Genomic DNA, 22,109 nt, shown 5'->3' on the forward strand with positions numbered 1-22,109 from the left:
TATTTCTGTGGCATATAAAAACTCTTGTCATCTACAAAATTAATATTGTACACTATTACACAGGTTTAAAACCTTGAGAAAACAAGGAAAACCAAAGCTTTGAATTCTTTATAAAATGAAATTTTTATTCCTGTTCCAAGATGGGCTATGTGTGCAAATTTATAGCTGTGGGTAGGGATGGGGTTGGGGGGTGGGGGATTGCAAATAGAAAATATAAAGAAATTACTTCTTAAGTCCTGCTTTTTTGGTGGGGTAGTGGGAGATAAAAATGTAAAGAATTTTATTGCATTGACTCTTTAAAGAAACTACTGATTTGCAAAACTGTAGACTATAAAACTCTTGCATATCAGGCATAAATACAAAATACAAAGTATGTGAATTGTATAGATTAAAGGAAATAAAGTTAATTATTACCACTTACAGTGCTTTTTTTTTGATCAGAACTTAAAGTGTAACTATGTATTTATGTCCTCAATAGTCCTGCTATGACACTTTAAAAAAATAATGCTTTTAGGTCTTTGTCTGAAGCAATGTCAGTGGAAAAAATTGCTGCAATCAAAGCCAAAATTATGGCTAAGAAAAGATCTACTATCAAGACTGACTTAGATGATGATATAACTGCCCTTAAACAGAGAAGTTTTGTGGATGCTGAGGTAGATGTGACCCGAGATATTGTCAGCAGGGAGAGAGTGTGGAGGACACGAACAACTATCTTACAGAGCACAGGAAAGGTAATTAAATATTCTACTCATTCATTAGTATCCATGTGTTTAATTTATGATTGGTTGGTCATGGAATTGGTTACTTTAAGGGCAGGTTTCAGGTTATATCTCTGAAGAACCATTAATGTGGATTTCTAAGTGGCCGTATTTATCATTTTATTGTCGTTTATGGTTGGTTTTAGGTCGTCAGAGACACTGGGGGAAAATGACACATTTCGTGTTTTATACATGCATTTGTGGCTTGGTTTTCTTGTTGAGCAATGTTTTGCTTCAGCCTAATGGATAGGCAGACTCTCTTATCATTAATTTTCCCACATAACCCTGAGAACTTGGTAGTAGCAATCATTTGTTGGGTATGTTTTATGTAGATAACCTGTGAAACTTGTGTATTCCAGTGTGTTCTGTAGTGTGAATCTGTTTCATTAGTTCCTTTTTTTTTTGCTTTTTGGATCACATCCGGCGATGCACAGGGGTTACTCCTGGCTCCGCACTCAGGAATTACCCCTGGCGGTGCTCAGGGGACCATATGGGATGCTGGGAATCGAACCCGGGTCGGCCGCGTGCAAGGCAAACGCCCTACCTGCTGTGCTGTTGCTCCAGCTCCTCATTAGTTCCTTATTAATGGAGTTTTGTTAACTTTTCTGCCTCTACCTCTCCTCCTAGTTTCTCTTAAATGCTTATTCTCTACTGACGAACTGTTGTAAATAGTGATGATTTGGTAAGAAAGTTTGTAGAAGTGATAGAGTTTAACTGAATGTTGATTTAGGCTAAGTAGTCTCTCCCACTCCTTACCCTATTCTAGGGATCATATCCAAGGCTTCACAAACGCAAAGGCTGTTTTCCTGACTGCATGCCCAGGTATCACTCCTGGCAGGTTGAGAGACGGGTTTGAGGGGGGTTGTGTGGTGCAGAGGATGGAACCTGCATCAACAGTGTGCCAGGCAGGTGTTCTATTGACTGTAATCTCTCTGGTGCAGTTGTACTCATTTGTACTCATTTGCAGGTTTTGGGGATTATGATCTTAAATGAACTTAAAGGGAATAAAACTACTAGAGTAATAAGAGATTCTTTTTATTTTGTACTTTTATCTGTTTTATAGAATATTTGAGGTTAAGATAAATAATATTATCCAGGGCCAAAGAAATAGTAAAGGGGGGTTAAGATGCTTGTCTTAACCCTGGTTGTCTTGACCCTGGTTCAACGCCAATAATGCATATGGTCCCCAGAGCACTGCCAGAATAACCCTTGCTACTGCTGGGTATGACCCCAAACTCTCCATAAAGTACATTATCCAGAATTTTAAATGTAGAAAGCTCTGAGTAACTGACTAAATTTCCAGTTTTTAAAATTTATAATAATTTGCAATAAAGTATATTTATAATATTTGTATTTATAATTAAGTGATCTGTTGCTACTGATTTTCACTCCTGATATGGATACTACTGAGTAATTTGTTGTTTAGCCATTTTCCTTTTGATTGTTGGGAAATTTTAATTTTTTGGTAAATTAAAACAAGTGATTACACGCCATTTTAATTTTAGAGCAAATAACGAGAACAATTTTTTAAATTACGAAGATGAACAATTTTGTTTGAACTCTAGGTGGCAGGATTGCACCATCATTTCAAAAAACTTGAAATTAGTGTTTAATTTTAAGTTAGTATTGTTGGCATCACTATATAATACGAAAGATAAAAAGAACCGTTTTGTAGCTAGGTTGCTTGAGTATTAGTATTAAAAAATAAAAACATATTTTACTTGTCTAAGATGGTTTTTAATCTTCTACTTTAAATGAAAACTTAAAAGTTCTCAGTGCTCTAGGTAGCTCACCATTATCACCTATCAGGGCCTCATCATTTTCTGAATTTTTGAAGAAAAGAACAGATTTAAGATTCTTTAACAAGTATGAATAAGTATATTCTTTCATAACTGTATTACTATTCTAGCACTCTATAAAAAACTCTGTTCTTGCCTTTGGAAACACTTTCAGACTTGACATAGTTTCCTAATGTTCAGTGTTTAAAATTTGATCAAATGGATAACCAAGGGCTGGAGAAATTGCATGTGGGAGTCCCTGGCTTGATCCCTGGAACTTCATGGCTCCTATCAGGAGTTGCACCTGAACACTATCAGGACACTATCAGGACTTGCACTTGAGCACTATTGAGGTGTGGGACTTGCCCCCAAGAGCCCCCAAAAATCTATCTAGAATCAAGAGGAAGATAACATGTAATTCTGCCTCACAAAAGTGACATTCTAATTATTTCTAGAAACTTTTATCTTATGCAGAAGTACTGTTTTTAAAGTAAATCGAATTTTCATGTGCTTTCAGTTTTTTTCATAATATGATTAAGACTCGATTAACTTTGCTGCATCTATTTTTGTACTACAGGAACAGTACAAGCAGTAGTCAGTTAACTGCTACTGTCTTGGTCTGAGTAAAACAGTTCACTGGCACCAGACCCCACTAGCAACCCTTGTGTTTTACACCCACTTATGTCATTGGTTAAAATTTTGTACTTTTATGAAAATCTTGGTCTTTTCTGTTATATATTTTGATTATTTTTTTAATATGGGACATCCCTTTCAATGCTCACGACTTATTCCAGGCTCTGTGCTCAGGGTGGGGCTCAGGACGATATGGGATTCCGGGCTTTGAACCTGGGTTAGCTTTGTGCATGGCAAGTGCCCTGCCCACTGTACTCATCTTTTTGGCCCCATCTTTTGTGACTAAATATTGTGTGTGGTTAAGTCAGGATAAGTCAAGTACTTCTGGATAAGAAAATTGATGATTGTCTATAATAAGTAACACTTGGATTATTGTCTAAAATTGTTTGCTAAGCCTGCTTTTTTCACAGAAATCTTTAATTCAAATAACTTACTCGCACTTGTGTATTTGACAGACATGTTTTCAAAAATGAAGGAAGTAAGTCTTCCTTTAAGGAAAGCAACTGATAGTATTTATTGCCAGTAGTTAAAGGTGAGCTTTTATTAAAAAATTTAGAAATTTGCTACTGTGACCCTTACAGCTTTCTAATTCTGAGTCTTCTCTTGAGATTTTGTGATAATATTAACATATATTAAGTTGTTGATATTGTCTGTAGTGTGTTGAGATTAGAAAAATTGCATCTCTCAATGATTGTTATTTTCCAGATAATGATTGTGGTTAAAAATCCCTGTGCTGTTTAAAAAAAAGAAAAGTCTATTTGAAGGGGCAGGTGGATGTAACTCAGTTTGGTCGAGCACTTGCCTTACCTGAGTTCAATTCCTGGAACCAATTAAAAGTCAAGAGACCAGTGGATTTTAACATAACAGTGTAGAGACCAGGGATGAGACTCAGTAGAATAGTGCATGTGTTGCGTACTTAGGGCCCTTTGTACATACTTAACACATATATATATGAGTAGGGCGGTATATGCCTTGTGTGCATGAGTCGTTGGTGTGTGCTTATGCACACATACATATACATAAGCCAATTGTACAGCATACTCCTGTTTTATCAAATGACTATACAAACATGGTTGCTTGAAATTTGTTCAGCTTTTCTTTTTATGTGAGACTAGTTTATTTATGTTGACCAAAATTAAACATAGAACAATAGGTACTGAAAAATTAAGATAGAAACATATACCTTTATTATTATATCATACTTAGGGATAGTTGCAAAACTTCAAAGCGGTTCTGCTCTTTGGAGAAGTCATTAGGTTTTTGAAAAAATTTCATAGAAGTATTTTTATGTGAAATAATTTTTTACTTTTAAGAAATATTTCTGGGCTGGAGTGATAGCACAACGGGTAGGGCGTTTGTCTTGCACACGGTGTGCCCACCTGAGTTCGATTCCTCCTCCCCTGAGAGCCCGGCAAGCTACTGAGAGTATCTCGCTCGCATGGCAGAGCCTGGCAAGCCACCCGTGGTGTACTCAGTATGCCAAAACCAGTAACAAGTCTCAAAATAAAGACATTAGTGGTGCCTGCTCCACCATTTTGATGAGCAACGGGATGACAGTGATACAGAAGGAATGTTTAAAAATTCTCACTTTTAATTTCTAGTGTGATAAATGTTATAATGCCTCTAAATCATTGCCCTTTATATAGTCTTTTGGGTTTTGGACCACACCTGGCAGTGCAAGGCAAGCGTCCTACCTGATACACTATTGCTCGGGCCCCTATATGCAGTAATTTTGAAGCAGTCAAAGTGGTTCTGACCCTGTCGTTTTATGTTCTAAGGAGTACGACCTAATAAGTACTGTGTTTGGGACAGTGGTAATATATACATTTTGATAGTTCGATCCAAGGAACTTTTCTCTTTGTCTTGGATTTGAACAGATCTGATGGTGCTCAAGCTGGGTGTCTGGTAGGGGGTGGTCACTGTGTGTTACGGTGCTTGGGGAATCATGCCGTGCCCCTTCCCCTTTCTTCTGCCCTCAGTATCAGTGTGCATTGCAGCCCTGTGAACTGCCACCATGGCTCAAGATACTTTTCATTTTATGTACTTAATGATATATTTTACTATCTGCAAGTTACATCTTGAACAGACAAAAATTTTAAATATGCACAACAAAATTAAGTATGCAGTTATGAAAGAGGGTAGGCACCCATCATGTACCACTTTTTCTTAGGAGAAAGCAAATTTGAAAGAATAAAATGCAGTGAATTGGTAAATAAAGGCATTAGGTAGAAAAAGTGAATTTCTAAGCCAAGGAAGTGTTATGCTTCTTCTAGAGAAGAGAGATGGTGTTGTATTTCATGTTCACTGGAGAAAGGGTGCTACCTCTCTTTTCTTTTGTATCCAAGTACCATGCAAGGTGATTGTTAGTGATTGATAGCTGAATTGGAAGAGCCTGAAGAAAGGTGTTTGAGGAAAAGTGGGGGAGAATATTAGAAATTAAGGAACAGTATTTTGTGAAGGAATGAGTACTGAGATTAGTAGTGAAATTTGTCAACTTCATTCAGGGTTGCTCAGCTTCTTCATGTAAAACTTTAAAGTTTTGTTGAAATTAAAAAAAAAATGTGAGGCTCACCCAGCAGCCTCAGGGACTATTCCTAATTCTGTGCTCAGGATCATATGTGGTGCTGAGAGTGAAACCAGGATTTGCCACAGTGGCAGGATGTAAGGCCAGTGCCTTAACTCTTGTACACTCTCTCGCTCAAAAGTTTTAAGATATTTCCATCTGAAAAAGTATATATTGACTCCTGACTTTCCAGACATTTTAGATCCATAAATAATGGCAATCTGAAATGAGAATTTCTTTTAACAACAGACTGAATTATTTTGGCCAGTGCTTGGAATTGAACCCAAAGACTCACGAGTTCTGTGCTCTACCATTAGTTCACATCCTAGCCCCAATGTTTTTACTTATTTGCATGAAATATAATTTATCTGTCCTACCACCATCTTTACAGAAGAAAAAAAAATCACTCATCACCCTGCTGGAAATCTTGTCTTCTTTATGTGAACAAAGTGGCCCCTAGTTGCCACTGCTGCTCCCCTGAACCAATCTGCCCCACTCTGAGGAATTACTACTCACTTTGGAAATAGTGGTTGAGTGTTCACTTGTTCCCTGATTACAGATTTGAATACATGTGGGATATTAATAAGTTCATAGCAATAATGCAGTTACAGTAAAGTGAAAATGCAATGGATTTTTGGGTAAATTTTCTCTAATAGTTGATTTTTCACTTACATGTATTATAGTAATACCTTGTCATATGATGTAGCAAGGAAGAATTGATGGGGAAATTACTGAAGTCTTGTTATTTATTAAGTACATTCACTGTATTTTAAGTGGGCTTACCTAAAATTAATTTATGTTTTAGAATTTTTCGAAGAACATTTTTGCAATTCTTCAGTCTGTCAAAGCCAGAGAAGAAGGACGTGCTCCTGAGCAGCGTCCGGCGCCCAATGCAGCCCCTGTGGTAAGACTTTGAGTTGCTGACTAACGTGGTTTTCAGTATTGCAATTGCTAGTACAGGCCATCTTAAAATTGTGGGTTTTGTGTGTGCATATCCTGGGGGCTAATTTTTTTTTTTTTTTAAAAATCAGTAGTTTTAAAACCAATCATCCCTAAACTTTTCTGTACATCAAGTGCATACATGCAACGTGCTTGGCCACTCAGCTGCATATCTGGCGGGCTCTTTCTGCTGCTTCAATGTACTTGAAAGATGTGAAAACCTTCCTCATCCATTAAAAGTTCTGCCTCAGGGCTGGAGAGGTAGTAGGTAGTATGGCCAGGAGGTTGGGGGGGAGCGAGGTGTTTTCTCTGTATGTGTCCTACCCCAGTTAGGTACGTGGCACTGCGTATGGCCTCCCCAGCACAGAGCCAAGAAGAGCCCCAGACACTGATGGCATGGCATGGCCAGTCCTTCACACTTCTTTATTTCCCAGTAGTTCCTCATTGGAAATATTCTTGTGTCACAGTCTGAAATGGGTCAATTAAAAACCTTCTGAGTTAAACTCTAGTTGACTTAATGTGTGGGAGAATTAACTAGCCATTTAAAATGTTGGGGATCGAACTGGTCAGCTGTGTGCAAGGCAAGCACTGTATACCTTCTGTACAGCCCCACCTTATTGTGTATTTTGTTTGTTTCTGTTTTGGGGGCATACCCACTGGCACTCAGGGCTTACTCTTGGGTCTGTGCATGGATGGGCTTTGTGGGGTGCCATGTATCAAACCTGGATTTTCACACGTGCAAGGCAAAACATCTTAACTAGCTGTACTATTGCTCAGGCCCCTTTCTATGTTCTTTTGGTGGTGGTTGTTGTTTTAATTTTTTTATTGAATCACAGTGAGAATACACAGTTACAAGCTTGTTCATGGGTTTTAGTCATATTGTGTTCCAAGACCCATCCCTTTAGCAGTGACCATTTTTTACTATCAATGTCTCCAGTTCTTTGGTTTCTTAATTTGAGTATTAAGTAGCAGTTAAAAATACTAACATGTAACTCACTTTTCTACAGGATCCTACATTGAGAACTAAGCAGCCTATTCCTGCTGCCTACAATAGATATGATCAGGAAAGATTTAAAGGAAAAGAAGGCAAGTCACTGAACATTTCTTGTTCCACTTTTGCTATTGTGCTGAATATGTGCAGAATATTCTGATGTTTAAGATCTAGGGTTAGCAAGATGTATCTTCAGGATACATCTACAGGCAGCACTAAAGTTTTGTTGGAGCCTGGCCAGACTCTTTCATTTATGTATTATTCGTGACTAGTATGAGCTAGACGCTCTGAGTTGTCACAGATGATGTAGCTTGCAAAGTCTCTGTATTGTCTGGCCCTTGAACAGAAAGCAGTGCTGGTACCATGTATTCTGAATCCACAGTACCTATTTCACATGTTACATAACAGGTTATTTTGCTGTGAATTTTGATAAATTTTTTAGCTTTTAGCCTGTTTCTTCCTGTGTATGTTTACAATATGAATAGCAGTAGTGCCCATATTTTAGGGTTACAGTGATTAAACTAGTTAATATAAAGTTCATTAAATGATTGGTTTATAATGTCTATTACCTGCTGGTATTTGCTGTTACCACTGTTTTTTCTTCCCCCCCCCCCCATCCTCTTACAGTAGAGAGTCTTGATAAATCATGTTAGGTTTTCACATTATATGTATTCAGAACTTGGGAAGCATAGGTTGTGTACTAATGCATTTTATGATAGCCTGTTGGCCAAAATTGGATAATTTAGGTGTGATTTAGGGAGATGGGACTACTGTCATTATACTGTCCACTTTTTTCTATTCTTGGCCAGTTACATGACGAACACAGTTTATGAAATAATCTTGCCGGGAGGTGGCCATGTCACCCAAGAACTACTGCCAACTTGGGACTCATTCCTGGCAGTGCTCAGGAAACTGTGCTGTGCCAAGTATAAAACTTAAGCCTTCTGCATGCAGAGCATGGCCTCCAGCCACTGAGCTATCTCTTTGGTTCCCTTGAGATAGTCTTATCTTTTTCTACAGAATTGTTTCATTGCTATATTGAATAGATTCTTGGCGACTACTGCCACTTTCAGAGTTTTTGAGTTTTAGGGTCACACTCAGTGGTGCTTAGGGCAAATATAATTCCCCGCCCCCCCTTTTGGGTCACACCTGGCGGTGCACAAGAGTTACTCCTGGCTCATGCACTCAGGAATTACCCTTGGTGGTGCTCAGGATACCATATGGGATGCTGGGAATCGAACCTGGGTCGGCTGCGTGCAAGGCAAACTCCCTACTCGCTGTGCTATTGCTCCGGTCCCAACTTAGGGCATATTTTGACCGTGCTCAAGAGAGGTCCTGGCCGTCCTTGGAAGGGGGGCTCTATGTGGTGCCAGATAATTCAAATTGGGATCACTCACACATACAGCAAGTGCCTTACCTCCTGTATGATCTACTCAGCCTCACCGATTTTTTTCTTTGTTCTTGATGTCATATGGACAGGGAATTTAAGATTTTCTTATTCTGTTGGAATGATAATGTAGGTGATACTTTTTGATCTGTTACTTATCATGAAATACATAAAATCTTGTTTAAATTTTACAGAAACGGAAGGCTTCAAAATTGATACGATGGGCACCTATCATGGTATGACGCTGAAATCTGTGACGGTAAGTCGGTTCCTTGCCTGCAGCGCTCCTTCTGTTCCTGCTCTGTTACGTGAGTAGCAGATGTTGATGACAAGTTTGATTTTCTAATCCTTTCTACTTCAGATGTCTTTCTTTAATAACTACTTTGCTCATCTGTGATTATTTCATGGGGTGACCCTTTTAGTTATATACCTTAAGTGTACCTGAGTGTGTGTGATGGAAGCCTCCTTTGAATCACTAGACATGTGTAGGTGAGTGGCTGCTTGTGTCGGGATGAGGTCTGGTGTGGGAGGAGTCTGTGGTTCTTCAGAGCCAGATCACAGTGCTTCCTGGGTAACAGTGTGTGCCTGGCAGAGCCAAGAGTTGGGTGTGCCCTTGCTTCATTTTGATTTTAGTTTTGATTTTTGTTCAGAGGCTGGTGGTTAGGGGCTACACCTACCTCTGTGCTCCTGATAGTGTTTAGGGACCATGTGTGCCTGGAATTGAGGCTGGTCTCCTGCTTGCACTCGGCTCATTGTGCACTCGCTTTCTCTCTCTCTCTCTCTCTCTTCCCTGGTTTAAGTTTTCTCTCTTTCTGATTTTGCTTTGTTTTGTTTTGTTTTTGGTCCATACTTTTGGCTATGTTCAGGCTTACTCCTAGATCTGTGTTCAGGTATCATTCCTGTTAGGAGTCAGGGAATGGTAAGTGGTGCCAGGGATTGAATTGGAGCTTGCTATGCACAGCAAGTGAGCAGGTGCCTTCTGTACCATCTCTTTGATGCTTCCCACCCCCTTCACTGTGAGTAAGCTGTTTCTTGGGGCGGGGGTGGCAGTATTAATTCTGGGGGATTGAGCCCAGGGCCTTATGCATGTGAAGCATGTACTCTACCACGGGGTGTTCCCTCTGCCCTGCCCCACCCCACTGTGCTCCTTCTTATTTAAAAAAAAAAAAAACCCTCTAAAGATAGTTGTTTATAGCTGTTCTGATCAAGCATGTAAACATTTAGCCAGGTTTTTTTTTTTTTTTCACATTTTTTTGTAGTGTGGGGCTACCCAAGCAGTATTGACGGTCCCAAGGGCTACTCCCAGTGACACTTGGCCAACCTGGCCTGTGTTCAGTGTAGGGGTCTGAGGATGTGGTGCTGCTCCAGGCAAGGTCACCCAGCGCGGTGCAGGGCTGCACCGTGGGATGCTTCCGTGTGGAGGGGTGCAGGCAAGGCTTGTCTCCTCATTCCTGTAATCTCCCTGGCCCACATATAGACAATTGATTTCAGTCAATGATTGGACTTAGTGATGCTGAAGAAATCAGGAGTTTTTCCTGGCTCTGTGCTCAGGGGACCATATGTGGTGCCAGGAATTAAACTTGGGTTAACCAGTGTGCAAGGCTAACATCTTACCTGCAATTTCATTTTCTGGACCTGAACATTATACTTTTAATTTCTGGGAGGTGGAGTGGGGCCATACCTCTGGTGGTTCTCAGGGCTTACTCCTGGCTCTGCTTCAGGGGTCACCTCTCTTGGTCTCGGACCATGGGGGATGCAGGGTATCACACTTATGTTTCCTGCGTGTAAGGCAAGTGCCCTACCTGCTATACTGCCCTATGTGCTATAGTATTGCTCTGGCCCTGCATTATACTTTTAAAATACTTTGTTAGTTTGCTCACCAATATATTTTAAATTCTAATGCTAAACTTTGTCATTGAGTTGTTATTTGCTGTGATATTTTGTAGCAGATAGTTAAATGTAAAGAATCTGGTATTAAAAGGTGACCTTTTTCTGTACTTAAGACTGAAATTGAGTATAATATTTTGCTGGTGAATCTTGTCTTTTAAATTGTCATCAAATATATTGTTGAAGTTGTGTGTGGACTCATTAAGTCCTTCAAGTACATACTGTGTTCTGGTTGCCAGCATTAAAGTGGTCAGTAAGAGATAGGGCTTTTCTTGTTGTTTGTATTTTGGGGCCACACCTGGCAGTGTTCAGGAATTACTTAGGACTCTTCTCAGGAATCACTCCTGTAATGCTGGGGTCAAACCCAGGTGGACCTTGTGGAATCAAAGTGCCCTAACCACTCTACTGTCTCTTCGGCCCCCTGTAGGGCTGCTTTAATGACACTTGAGCACCTCATTGGAGGTGATAGTTGTGTGGAGTCTGGCAGGTAATGGTGCTATTGAAGACAATCAGGTCTGGAATGAGACCCTGTGAGCAGTAACTGGAAACCAGTATGTCTAGTGTCTATGAAAGTAAACTGGTAAGAGATTAGATAACTTCATTTTAGGAAAATTGCCTCATTTTTATTCAGTAGAAATCATAACCATAAGATTAATGTACTGGTAAAATATTTGACCTTTTGGGGGCAAACAACTTAACTCCTGACCCTTCCTAATTTGTTCTCATGGCGCTGAAGTTGCCTTTAGGGGGCCACAAAAGGAAATTTTTCATTGTTTATGTTGTCATTGTTTCTACTTTTGTCTGAAACACCATGAAATTTCTATCACTGTTAAGCTTTTAATCAAATAGCAAAATCATGAATAGCTTTTTGGTAATGATGGATGCTCTCTACAGAATTCCTTTTCGATAAGGATTTTGAAATAGGAATGACCTGGTGCTGCTTCTTGGTAGAGACTGTTCCTAAGTACAGTTACAGGAGAGGTGAACTTAAACAGTGTGGTCTGGGTGCCCATAGAAATAATTTTAGGCCATCTTGATGCCACAATCCACAGAGAAGCGGCAGGCATTCTGGTGAGCAACGCGGCCCGGACAATGCTCCGGACCCGAATCGGGGCCAGCAACACTGGGGGGCCGGAAGGAGGAGGTGCCGCCAGCACACCTTCTCCAGATGGAACCCTGGCGACACTGAGCAGCAACTAACACGGCTCCAGAATTCGGGACTGGGACACATCCGAGCCGCGGGGGGGGGTACTGGAGTGGGGCGGCGCCAGCCCAAAACTCCAAGTGACCTTTTCTAAAACCTAAAAACATACAATCTTTTAATGGAAAACTAATTATCAAATGCCTCCTTATTAGGGTTATCTTGTTTGGGGATATAACTCCGACAACAATAGTGAGTTTTGTGTTGAAATATGAAACGTAATCAAGGTGAAGAGAAAATAAATTGAAATTCATCAGATATACAGTTTGGGTGGGGGGCGGGGAGTATACCCGGGATTTTGGTGGTGGAATATGGGCACTGGTGAAGGGATGGTGTTTGAATACGGTACAACTGAGACATAAACCTGAGAACTCTGTAACTTTCCACATGGTGGTAAAATTTTTTAAAAAATAAAAATTTAAAAAAAATAAATAAAATAGACATAAACTCTCAAGGAAAAAAAAAGAAATAATTTTAAAGATTATTGTGGTTTGGAAATGGAATAAAAGACCAAAAAATGATCAAATTTGTAGCACTTCTAATATTTCATTACTCAGTGTGAGACTTGGCCGCTTGTGCTCTGATTGATTTTAGCAGTTGTTAGAAGAGTAAATACATAGCAACTTGAGCTGGGAAGCTTTGGGGTAACTCCTGTGTTTAGTTTTCTCTAGTTGAATCTCAGAGTTGTTCCATTGTGATGTTTTTTGACTTTTTTTCTTTTCCCCTGCCTCCCGACTGAGTGGCATCTTCAGTGTCAAGCAAGTCTCACTTAAAGTACAGAAGTCTATATTAAATGCTTTGTTGCATCTACCTGGCTTCCTTTCTTCTTTATATATAGTTCATTTTTGCTACCAGTGTTATTTAGGGTTATGTACCCTGCTTTTTACACACACACACACACACACACACACACACATACACACGTATGTATATATAATTAGTAAAAGTGGGATTGGTTTATGTTATGATTACATCTTTCGGTTTGTTTTTGGTATGGCAGGGCGTGGAGAACTATATTATGCCAGGGATTGAACCCAGGCCTCTTGCAAACAAGCTTGAGCTCTGCCTGCTGAGCTGTCTTTTTGGCTCCAGAGCTGCACTTGCTTTTTAAGTTTTGGCACTGTGATTTACAGTAGTAATGATAGGGTTTCATGCATACAATGCTCCATCACCACACCCTCCTCCAGTGCTCCTCACACACCAAGCTAGATAGTTTTAAGTTCAAGACAGCAGAAATCTGTTAGATGTAAGACCAAATTAATTAATTGTTGTTTTGGTGACTAGAAAAAAGTACAAATATTTTTCTTTCTATGTCACTGTGACGTTAGTAGATTTACTAGTAAAGGTTCCAAAGTTCACATTCAGAAGATCCAGGTGTTATGCAGTGGCTAGAGCTTTTCCTCAAAATGTGGACCTTAGGTTCTGTAATGGTAAACACTGAACATATTTTGAACGTGTGTGCATAAGGAAGGTGAATATGCATTCTTTTCCAAGCTTTTTTACCCCCCTCTCCTTCTTACTGAGAATACTGAAGAGTTAGGCCTTACATAAAATCAATGTAAGTGAAGCTGTCATAGGAATTTCCAGTTAGAAGTAAGCAAAAACCAGGATATTTATTTTTGTGGATCCTTTTGTGAGTGGCGTCATTTTAGACTTAGCAAATGCCATTTAATAATGATCTTCATTATTTAAAAAGAGGGAATTTTAAATTTTAAATTTTAAATAATAATTTTAATGTTAAGTAGTAGCAAGGAACATATTTGCGGTTCCATGGGAGAGGGAATAAGAATATATGGTCATAGTTCTTTGTTTGTAAGGATTTGATTGAATTGAGAACTACTTTATTTTAATCTGTCATTCTAGCTTGTGTATGTTTAGGTGGAGATGTTACATACCCTAGGCCCTGTTTGTTCCTAGTGATGTTCTTCTTGAGTATTGACACTCTACCTTACTGTGGATATATTATGTTTTTTTCCTTCAAAAACTTAGGGGTAGGAGTAGGCACATGCCTGACAATACCAAGGATGTGTGCCTAACAGCCCCGAGACCAATTTTGAAGGGGCTCAATCTGGGGAACCATATGCAGCACCAGGGATTGAACCATGATCAGCTATGTGCAAGGCAGAGGTCTTAACTCCCTGTGCTCTCTATGTAGCTCTTGTCTTCTTTTTTTTTCTTTTGCTTTTTGGGTTACACCCGGCGGTGCACAGGGGTTACTCCTGGCTCTGCACTCAGGAATTACCCCTGGCAGTGCTCAGGGGACCATATGGGATGCTGGGAATTGAACCTGGGTCGGCCGCATGTAAGGCACATGCCCTATCCGCTGTGCTGTTGCTCTAGTACCCCCTTGTCTTCATTTTTAAGGACTTTTACTCTAATGTTGTCCAGAAGTTTTCCTTTAGGTTCATTGTTTGAATTGACTGCATCACATATTACAGTTTTTACAATAAATGTCTTTTTTTGAGGGGAAACTATTTTCCTGATGGTAAATGAATAGATTTTAAGTGGGATAATGGGAAAAGATGGAGATATAATGATGGCACTATCATGAAAGATTCAAAGTCTCAGTCTCCTGAAATTATTCCTTAAGCAGAATTCATACATTAGTAACCTTTCTGCTCTCCACTCTTTTGTAAAGCTTCCTTCATTTTACTTTCCCCTTCTCGTTTTCCTTCCCTTTTGTTTTTGTTGGACTGTGACCCAGTCAAACATTTGGTATAGTCCTCACTGGGGGTGACACATTTGGTTGCTACACCTAGGATCACAGTGGCAGAGCTGGGGATCTCATTTGAATAATCAGTCTCGTTGCCTTTCCACATTGAAGATGGGCATTTGCCATTGAGCCACAATCCTGGTTTCTGAACCTCATTGGATTTTGATGACTTTGTTGTTTTATCTCTGCTACAAGTGATAAGAGATTGCTTTCATTGCAATATTTGGGGATTCATTGTAGAGCCCAGGGTAGTAGAAGCTGATCAGAACTATTTGAACTCCACTTTTCTTCCTCTCTGCCTTCAGCAAGTATTTTGAGTGCTGTGTGTTCTGCAATATACTAGGTGCTTGGACATCAGACATCAGAGTTGAGCCAAACCAGATATGTTACCATGACTGGAATGATGGTGCTGCGGGTAAAGTGCTTGCCTTGAATGCAGCCAATCCAGAAATTGATCCTTGGCACCACGAATGATCCTTGAGCATTGACAGGAGTGATCCCTGAGCACAGAGCCAGAGAAAGCCTAGAGCACTGTCATATGTGACCTGAAAATGAAAAAGGAAAAAATGAAACCCAGGAAAAAAAAAACAGACATGATTTCGTGGACTCGATTGATGGTCTTTTGTAGAAACATACACTAGTCCATCAAAATGAAACATAGGTTATCAAATATAAAGTTGGCTCAAGTGTGTAGAGAGATGTGTTGTGTCACGAAAAGCCAAATATGTGGACTTTTTAAAAAAATGGGAGTCAGAAGAAGATGCTAGCCAACGCAAAGATGCCAATTTTAGGACCAGTGAAGACAAAGGAGGGCTAAGTGTTCCTGGGAGGGAGCATGGCAGGTAGAGAGTAGGATAGAAGACAGATTATTGTGCAGATTTTTAAGGACATTTAAAGGAAGTTTCTTCTCAGAGGTAGAAGCTGCCTACGTCTTGAGTGCTGGTGCATTGGTAATTGTCTGCACAGCAGTGCTCTGCCTGAAGCTACATTCACATCCACAGCCATCACGTGCTCTTTTTTTTTTTTTAAGCATCCCACTGGAGTCTTTCATTGTGCTAGTCTTTTTTTGTTTGGTTTTGGGCCATCCTATGGTGTTCAGGGCCTTGTTCCTGGCATTGTTTGTGGAACTGTACAGTGCTGGCATCAAAGCTGAGCCTTCTGCATGCAAGGCATGCCATGGTCTCAAGCTGTCTCTGTCTCTTCATTGTGACTTTCTAAATGTGGCCAGGTCTGTTGTATAATGCGTTCATTAAAATTTTAAATGGTATTCTTACATTTTAAAATAGAAATAAGAGCATGTCCAGCATGTTCCATTAAGCTGCCTAGTGTATTGGGGTGCTGGGACTGGCCCTCAAATAGCAGAGCATGTGAGCTGCTGCTGCCTTCTTTAGATGGATGTTCTCTCTGGTTTGCCAGAGGATGTTCTCTCCATTTGTTCTTGTTCTTCCTCTCTTTTTGTTTTTTTATACTGACTCTACTGGTCTTTGAGCTTGAGGTCTCCTATTTAAATAAAGGCCCAATTGGCTGTGGAAGTTGATCAAGCTAGAGAGAAAAGGGTAACGTGCTTGCCTTGCATTTGGTCAAGACTGATTCTTTTGAATCACCAACACTTTTGGTCCACTGGGGACCACCAGGAATCACTCCTGAGTACCAGTAGAGTATAGCCCCCAGATAAAAACCAAATAAAAAAATAATAAAAAGAACGTTAGTTGGGAACACTATGAGTTTAAGGCTTTTGAAGTAAGTCCCTGCTTGAAATTGCAAGTTGTATCACTTACTCTGCCACAAATGATGTTGAGAAGGTTGTTTAGTCTTGATTCTTGTTTTCATTTTATAATAGAGATAAAGAATGTAATAGAATAAAGAAAAAATGATGAATATGATGTAAATATAAAATAAAATTTAATATGCACATGTTGACATAGAAATATAAATTTATGTAATGAATACTTACAAAGTACGTTAATGGAAAGAAAATTAAAAAGTGAATCTTAGCTCTGTTAATAATAAAATGCATTTATATGAAAAGTGTTCAGCACAGAGGACTTAATAACGGCTACTTTTATGAGTTATTATTTTATCTGCAATCTAATGTGTAAACAACCATCACATTATATACTTTAATATTATATGTTAAATGATAATACTTTAATAATTATGGAGACTAGTTTATATTTTGGCAGTTTGGAAATTGGGATATTTTTATTGTAGCAGTATGTGTTTGTCTTCAAGTAAGGTAGGAACTTGCTACAAAACGTCATCTTACAAAGTAAGTTATAATAGCGTTAGGCCTTCTTTCCTGCCCGTTGGGGCTCATAACTATATATGGAACCCAAACTGAACTTCACTTACCTTGGTGTCACCATGTTTATTGAACTGCATAAAAGATCTGGTAAGTCAACTGGCTATGTACAATTTAAAATAAAAAATACATATGTATATACATACACATATATGCACACACATATGTCTGCATCTGTATATGTTATTTAAAGTATTTGATCCCAAAGTATAAAATGTATCAGATTTTTAATATGTGATCACAAAATTTCCCGTAGGAATATTTTTATGATTTTTATGCCGTTAGGTCAGTATATGTCTTGAGATTATTTTAATTAGTTTATTTTTGGGATTTGGGGTCATCCCTGGCTGTGCCAGTAGGCTGCTCCTGGTGGTACATAGTGCCAGTGAGCCCATACTGTTCACAGATGAGCATGTGCTTGGCCAGCTCGAGAGTGTTGTATTGAACTTGAAATAATTGTCAAAAAATGTTGACTTACTATATTTTAGCGACTTATGATATTTTTTTTTTTGCTTTTTTTTTTTTTTTGGGGTCACACCTGGCGATGCACAGGGGTTACTCCTGGCTCTGCACTCAGGAATTACCCCTGGCGGTGCTCAGGGGACCATATGGGATGCTGGGATTCGAACCCGGGTTGGCCGCGTGCAAGGCAAACGCCCTACCCGCTGTGCTATCGCTCCAGCCCCAGCGACTTATGATATTTTAGTGTGATGGTTCTGTTATACATTAGCCTGATTAACAATGGTATACTCCCTAAACAGAATAAAATGTTACTTGGTTTCTGCCAGTCAGAACCTATTACATGTCTAAAGCTCTCAGGGTTTTATGCATTTACTAGCTGTTATGTGAAAAGATATTTAAATGTAACCTTTAATATTTTTTACACAGATTATTATCTTCACTTAATAGATTTTAAAGATTAAGTACTTTATTTTTCTATGTACTCAGTTTTACTATATTTCTTTTCTAATAGTTTAGTACTAGTGATTTTTCCAGTTTCCTTCCACCTTTTTCCTTTCTGGAATGATGTCGTGTTCTTCATAGATTTAGACCATTCCTTTAAACTGTCTCCAAGGAGAAGATAAAAATATTCCTTTATTATAATTTTATATATTTTTTAAATTAGGTAGTGCTTTTTTCATCTGAAAGATGGTGGTGCAACAGCTTTTGGGGTTTGGGTGTCTTTATTATTGTTTGTTTTGATTTGATTTCATTGTCATATCTGGCTGTGTTCAAGGCTTTTTCCAGCTCTGTGTTCAGGGGGCCATTGGTGATGCCAGCGATCAGAGCTGGGTCAGCTGTTTGCAAGGCTAGCACGTTTCCCATTGCACACTCTCTCGTCCCTTGAATTTGTTTTGAGGTTTAAATATATGCAGGCATACCTTTTTCAATATTGTTTGATTCACTTTTGTTTGGTTGTAGCATTGAATTAATTTTGCAGTTTTTTTATGATAAGTACCTAAGAGACTTTGTTATTTTTTATGTTAAGAAATACAGATAACACTTCCTTCTTTTTTGTTTAGTATTTATTGTGAACACTTACATGGGTGTATATTAAACTCCTTTGAATTGAAGAAATAAAAAAAATCTCATCTTACCATAATATTTTGCCAGCATAATCAGCATTTTGATCATAATGTACTTCAGTAAAAAGTGAATTATAACAGCAGAACATTTAAAAAAATTTCTTTTCTTTTTGGGTTACACCTGGCGATGCACAGGGGTCACTCCTGGCTCTGCACTCAGGAATTAGCCCTGGCAGTGCTCAGGGAACCATATGGGGTGCTGGGAATTGAACCCGGGTCGGCTGTGTGCAAGGCAAATGCCCTACCCGCTGTACTATTGCTCCAGCCCCTAACAGCAGAACATTAAATAGGTCTCCAGGAATTTTAATGCATACAAGATTAAAGTTATTTCATGTCTTTAGTTATCATTAGTGTTAACATTACCTTGCTCTCTGTGTTTCTGGGCCACATCTGGTTGTGCTCAGGGCTTACTCCTGGTTCTGTCTCAGGAATCACTCCTGAAAGGGCTCAGGCTGAGGGTAGAGGCGGAGGCAGGGTGGTGAGGGGGACTTATGGGATGACCCTATGCTCTGTCAGGGATCAAAACTTGTTCAGTACATGCAAAGTGCCTTATCCGCTCTACCATCTTGTATCAGTATTGGTAGACATATGTTTTTGTGCGTTGACTTTATTTGAGAAAAAATGCAATTTTTTAAAATTCTGACATGATTTAAATCCACTGATACAGAAAATATTTAATAAAATGCCAATGCTGGAGTGATAGTACAATAGGTTGATTGCTTCCCTTGTATGTGGCCTACTCAGGTTCTATCCCTGGCACCACCCCATATGGTTCTCTGAGCCATACAAGGACTGACCCCTGAGCACTGTCTGTATATGGCTCCAAAACAAAACAAAAAACCAAGACAAAACAATGCCATAATTGTGGGTTTAGATAATGATAGGTATTTTTGGTTGGTTGTTGGCTGGGTTTTAATTTATTATATAAAAATTTCTTCATAAATGGATTGAAATCCAGAAAATTTCTTATCTAAAATCTGCTTTGAAATTTTAGTTTCTTAATTGTCTTAGCATTTTGGCCTTAATATTCATGTATTATCTAGTCAGTTTATCCCTTTCTTCTCCCTTCCCCCACCCACCTTACCTCATTTGATCTTTAATTCTAAGTTTTGGTTTCTTTTCCAGGTCTTTTTCTTGATGGATGTTTCTTTTAGTGTTGTTCTTCTTGTCTTTCCTGCTTCTCATGTTCCTCTGTGAGTGATTGTTCCCACATTTATTTAAAATATCTATTTAAGGCTCTTTCTTGTTTCTTGTCTGGACAAATCTTACTATTAAGAAACTTGTTTCTGTTTGAAATTTCAGAAGTGTGCTTTGCTTTGAATAAGTTGAGGACTAAGAAATTACAGATTTTAATGTTTTTTAATTGGAGAGAAAAGTGATAACAAAACTCAGATAATTGTCTCATTGTTGAACTTTTCATTTTACGTTGTCATTGATAGAACATTTTTTCTTTGCATTCAGATGTTTTACATTGAGACCAATTATTTTAAAGTCAGTTTAACATTTCTGCAAATTACACTTTAAGAATTGATTCAGTATTTCATCATTGTTTACAAGTAGTGAGTTCTGAATATTGTCAAACTAATCATTTGTATCCCTAAATTTGGTATTTTCTGATTGATATATTTTAGTGTCTCTTAGTTACATAGTGTTTGAAACATTTAGCAGTACAACTCTTTGTAATAGCTCTTCGTATTTGTTACACCAAATTTGAGAATTTAATATGTTCTCAAATTTATTTGGATTTTGAGTCACGCCAGACTGTGCTCAAGGGTTACTTCTGGTGGTGCTCAAGGTGACTCTGTGGGATGCCAGACATTGAACCTGGGTCGGCTTTGTGCAAGGCAAGCATCCTACCTGCTGTTACACATCTCTCCAGACCCTGAATTATTAGTAATTCTGTAAAGTTTATATAATTAAAAAAAGTCTTTAGTATCAAGACAAAATTCAGCATGGCAGAATTTTCAAAACATTCTTCACTGTGGCATATTAGTGGTATTACAGTTCAATTTAAACTGGTAACTCTCAGGGCCAGAGAGAGATCGAAGAGTGGGTCAGCATCTTACCTGTTGCACGTGCTTGATGCAGGTTCAGTCCCTGGCATCCTTCAAGCACCACTGGGAGTGACTCCTGGCCTCAGAGCCGGGAATGAGCATTGCCAGGTGTGGCCCAAAAATAGAAACTAAAAAAACAAACAAAAAAGTGGTACTCTGCTGTAGCTCACAGAAGAACAATCCATTGTCATAGCATCTAGATGTAAGTACTTAGAGATTTTTTTTTTTTTTTTTTGATCACAGTTGGCTGTACTGAGGTCTGAGGTCTTAATCCTGGCTCCATGCTTAGGAATTACTCTTGGCAGGGTTTGAGGGACCATACGGTGCTGGAAGAATTGAGCTTGGGTTGACCATGTGCAAGACAAGCACCCTACCTGTTGTACTGTCTCTCCAGCCCCCAGTACTTGAAAAATTTTTATCACCCTGTCATATGTTACAGATGGGAGATTAAATCATGGTAGTGATGAACAGTAGTGCAGAGGTTATGCTTCTCTGGCAGACTTAGCTGAGTGAGTTCCAAGTAAGTTTATTAGGTGGCATTTCCTTAGTCATGTACAACTGCCTGGAAAAGGCAGAGAAACTGTATAATACTAGTATCCCATTATAGACTGGTATATTTTTCAAGCTTAAGAGAGTAAGTTTTGAAATGCTATTCACTCATTTACAGAGAGATACTTAATTGTCAAGGGCACTTAATACTTAGTTCTCTGAGTGGAAAAAACTACATGGCAGCCAGGGAGATAGGCGTACATGGGTCCCTGGTTTAATTTTAAGTATACCGCATTGCTCCCTAAGCATCACTGACTCTGGCTTGGGTTGATGCTTGAGCAATGAAGGCAGAGCATCATTGTTTAATGGGGCCTTAGCATTGAATTCTCTGTTCTCTTTGGCCAAGCATTGTTGCCTGCTCACAGCTTCCCTTCCTCCACCCCCCAATAAAGAAACTCATTACCATGTAACAAGATGGTAGCATAGTATGCACACATTAAATTATGCCTTTTGACTGCTTAATGGTAATAGAGTAAGATGCCTCTCTTCAGTAAAGACCTGTTGCAGCCAGGAAGTCTTTAGCATGGGTTACTGCTCAGATAGGCTTGGTCATCATTTTTGTTACTTCTGTTCCTTGTTGGCCTGCCTGAAACACTCTCCACGTGGATGTAACACATTATTTTATGGATGTCTGATAAAACTTTATGGTTAAACTCTCAGTCTATTTAATATGTTTAAAAATGTTTAGCTATTTGGAATTTAAAAATTCATAATGCAGATAGAGTGGCAGTAGCAGATCTGACCAGAAGTTCTAACTGTAGGTCCAGG

At 39.0% G+C, this 22,109-nt stretch overlaps 1 protein-coding gene across 1 annotated transcript in view; it reads left to right on the forward strand.

Moving 5' to 3' along the window:
* Window positions 1-22,109, forward strand: part of CDC73 (cell division cycle 73) — a 96,320-nt gene that overhangs the window by 24,723 nt on the left and 49,488 nt on the right. Inside the window, exons 7-10 of the mRNA XM_055144348.1 lie at window positions 515-731; window positions 6,538-6,636; window positions 7,679-7,757; window positions 9,244-9,308. Coding sequence (XP_055000323.1) covers window positions 515-731; window positions 6,538-6,636; window positions 7,679-7,757; window positions 9,244-9,308 — 460 coding nt within the window. The remainder of the gene's footprint in view (window positions 1-514; window positions 732-6,537; window positions 6,637-7,678; window positions 7,758-9,243; window positions 9,309-22,109) is intronic.

The sequence above is a fragment of the Sorex araneus genome, chromosome 7 (genome assembly GCF_027595985.1).
Source record: "Sorex araneus isolate mSorAra2 chromosome 7, mSorAra2.pri, whole genome shotgun sequence".
NCBI classification, from domain to species: Eukaryota; Metazoa; Chordata; class Mammalia; order Eulipotyphla; family Soricidae; genus Sorex; species Sorex araneus.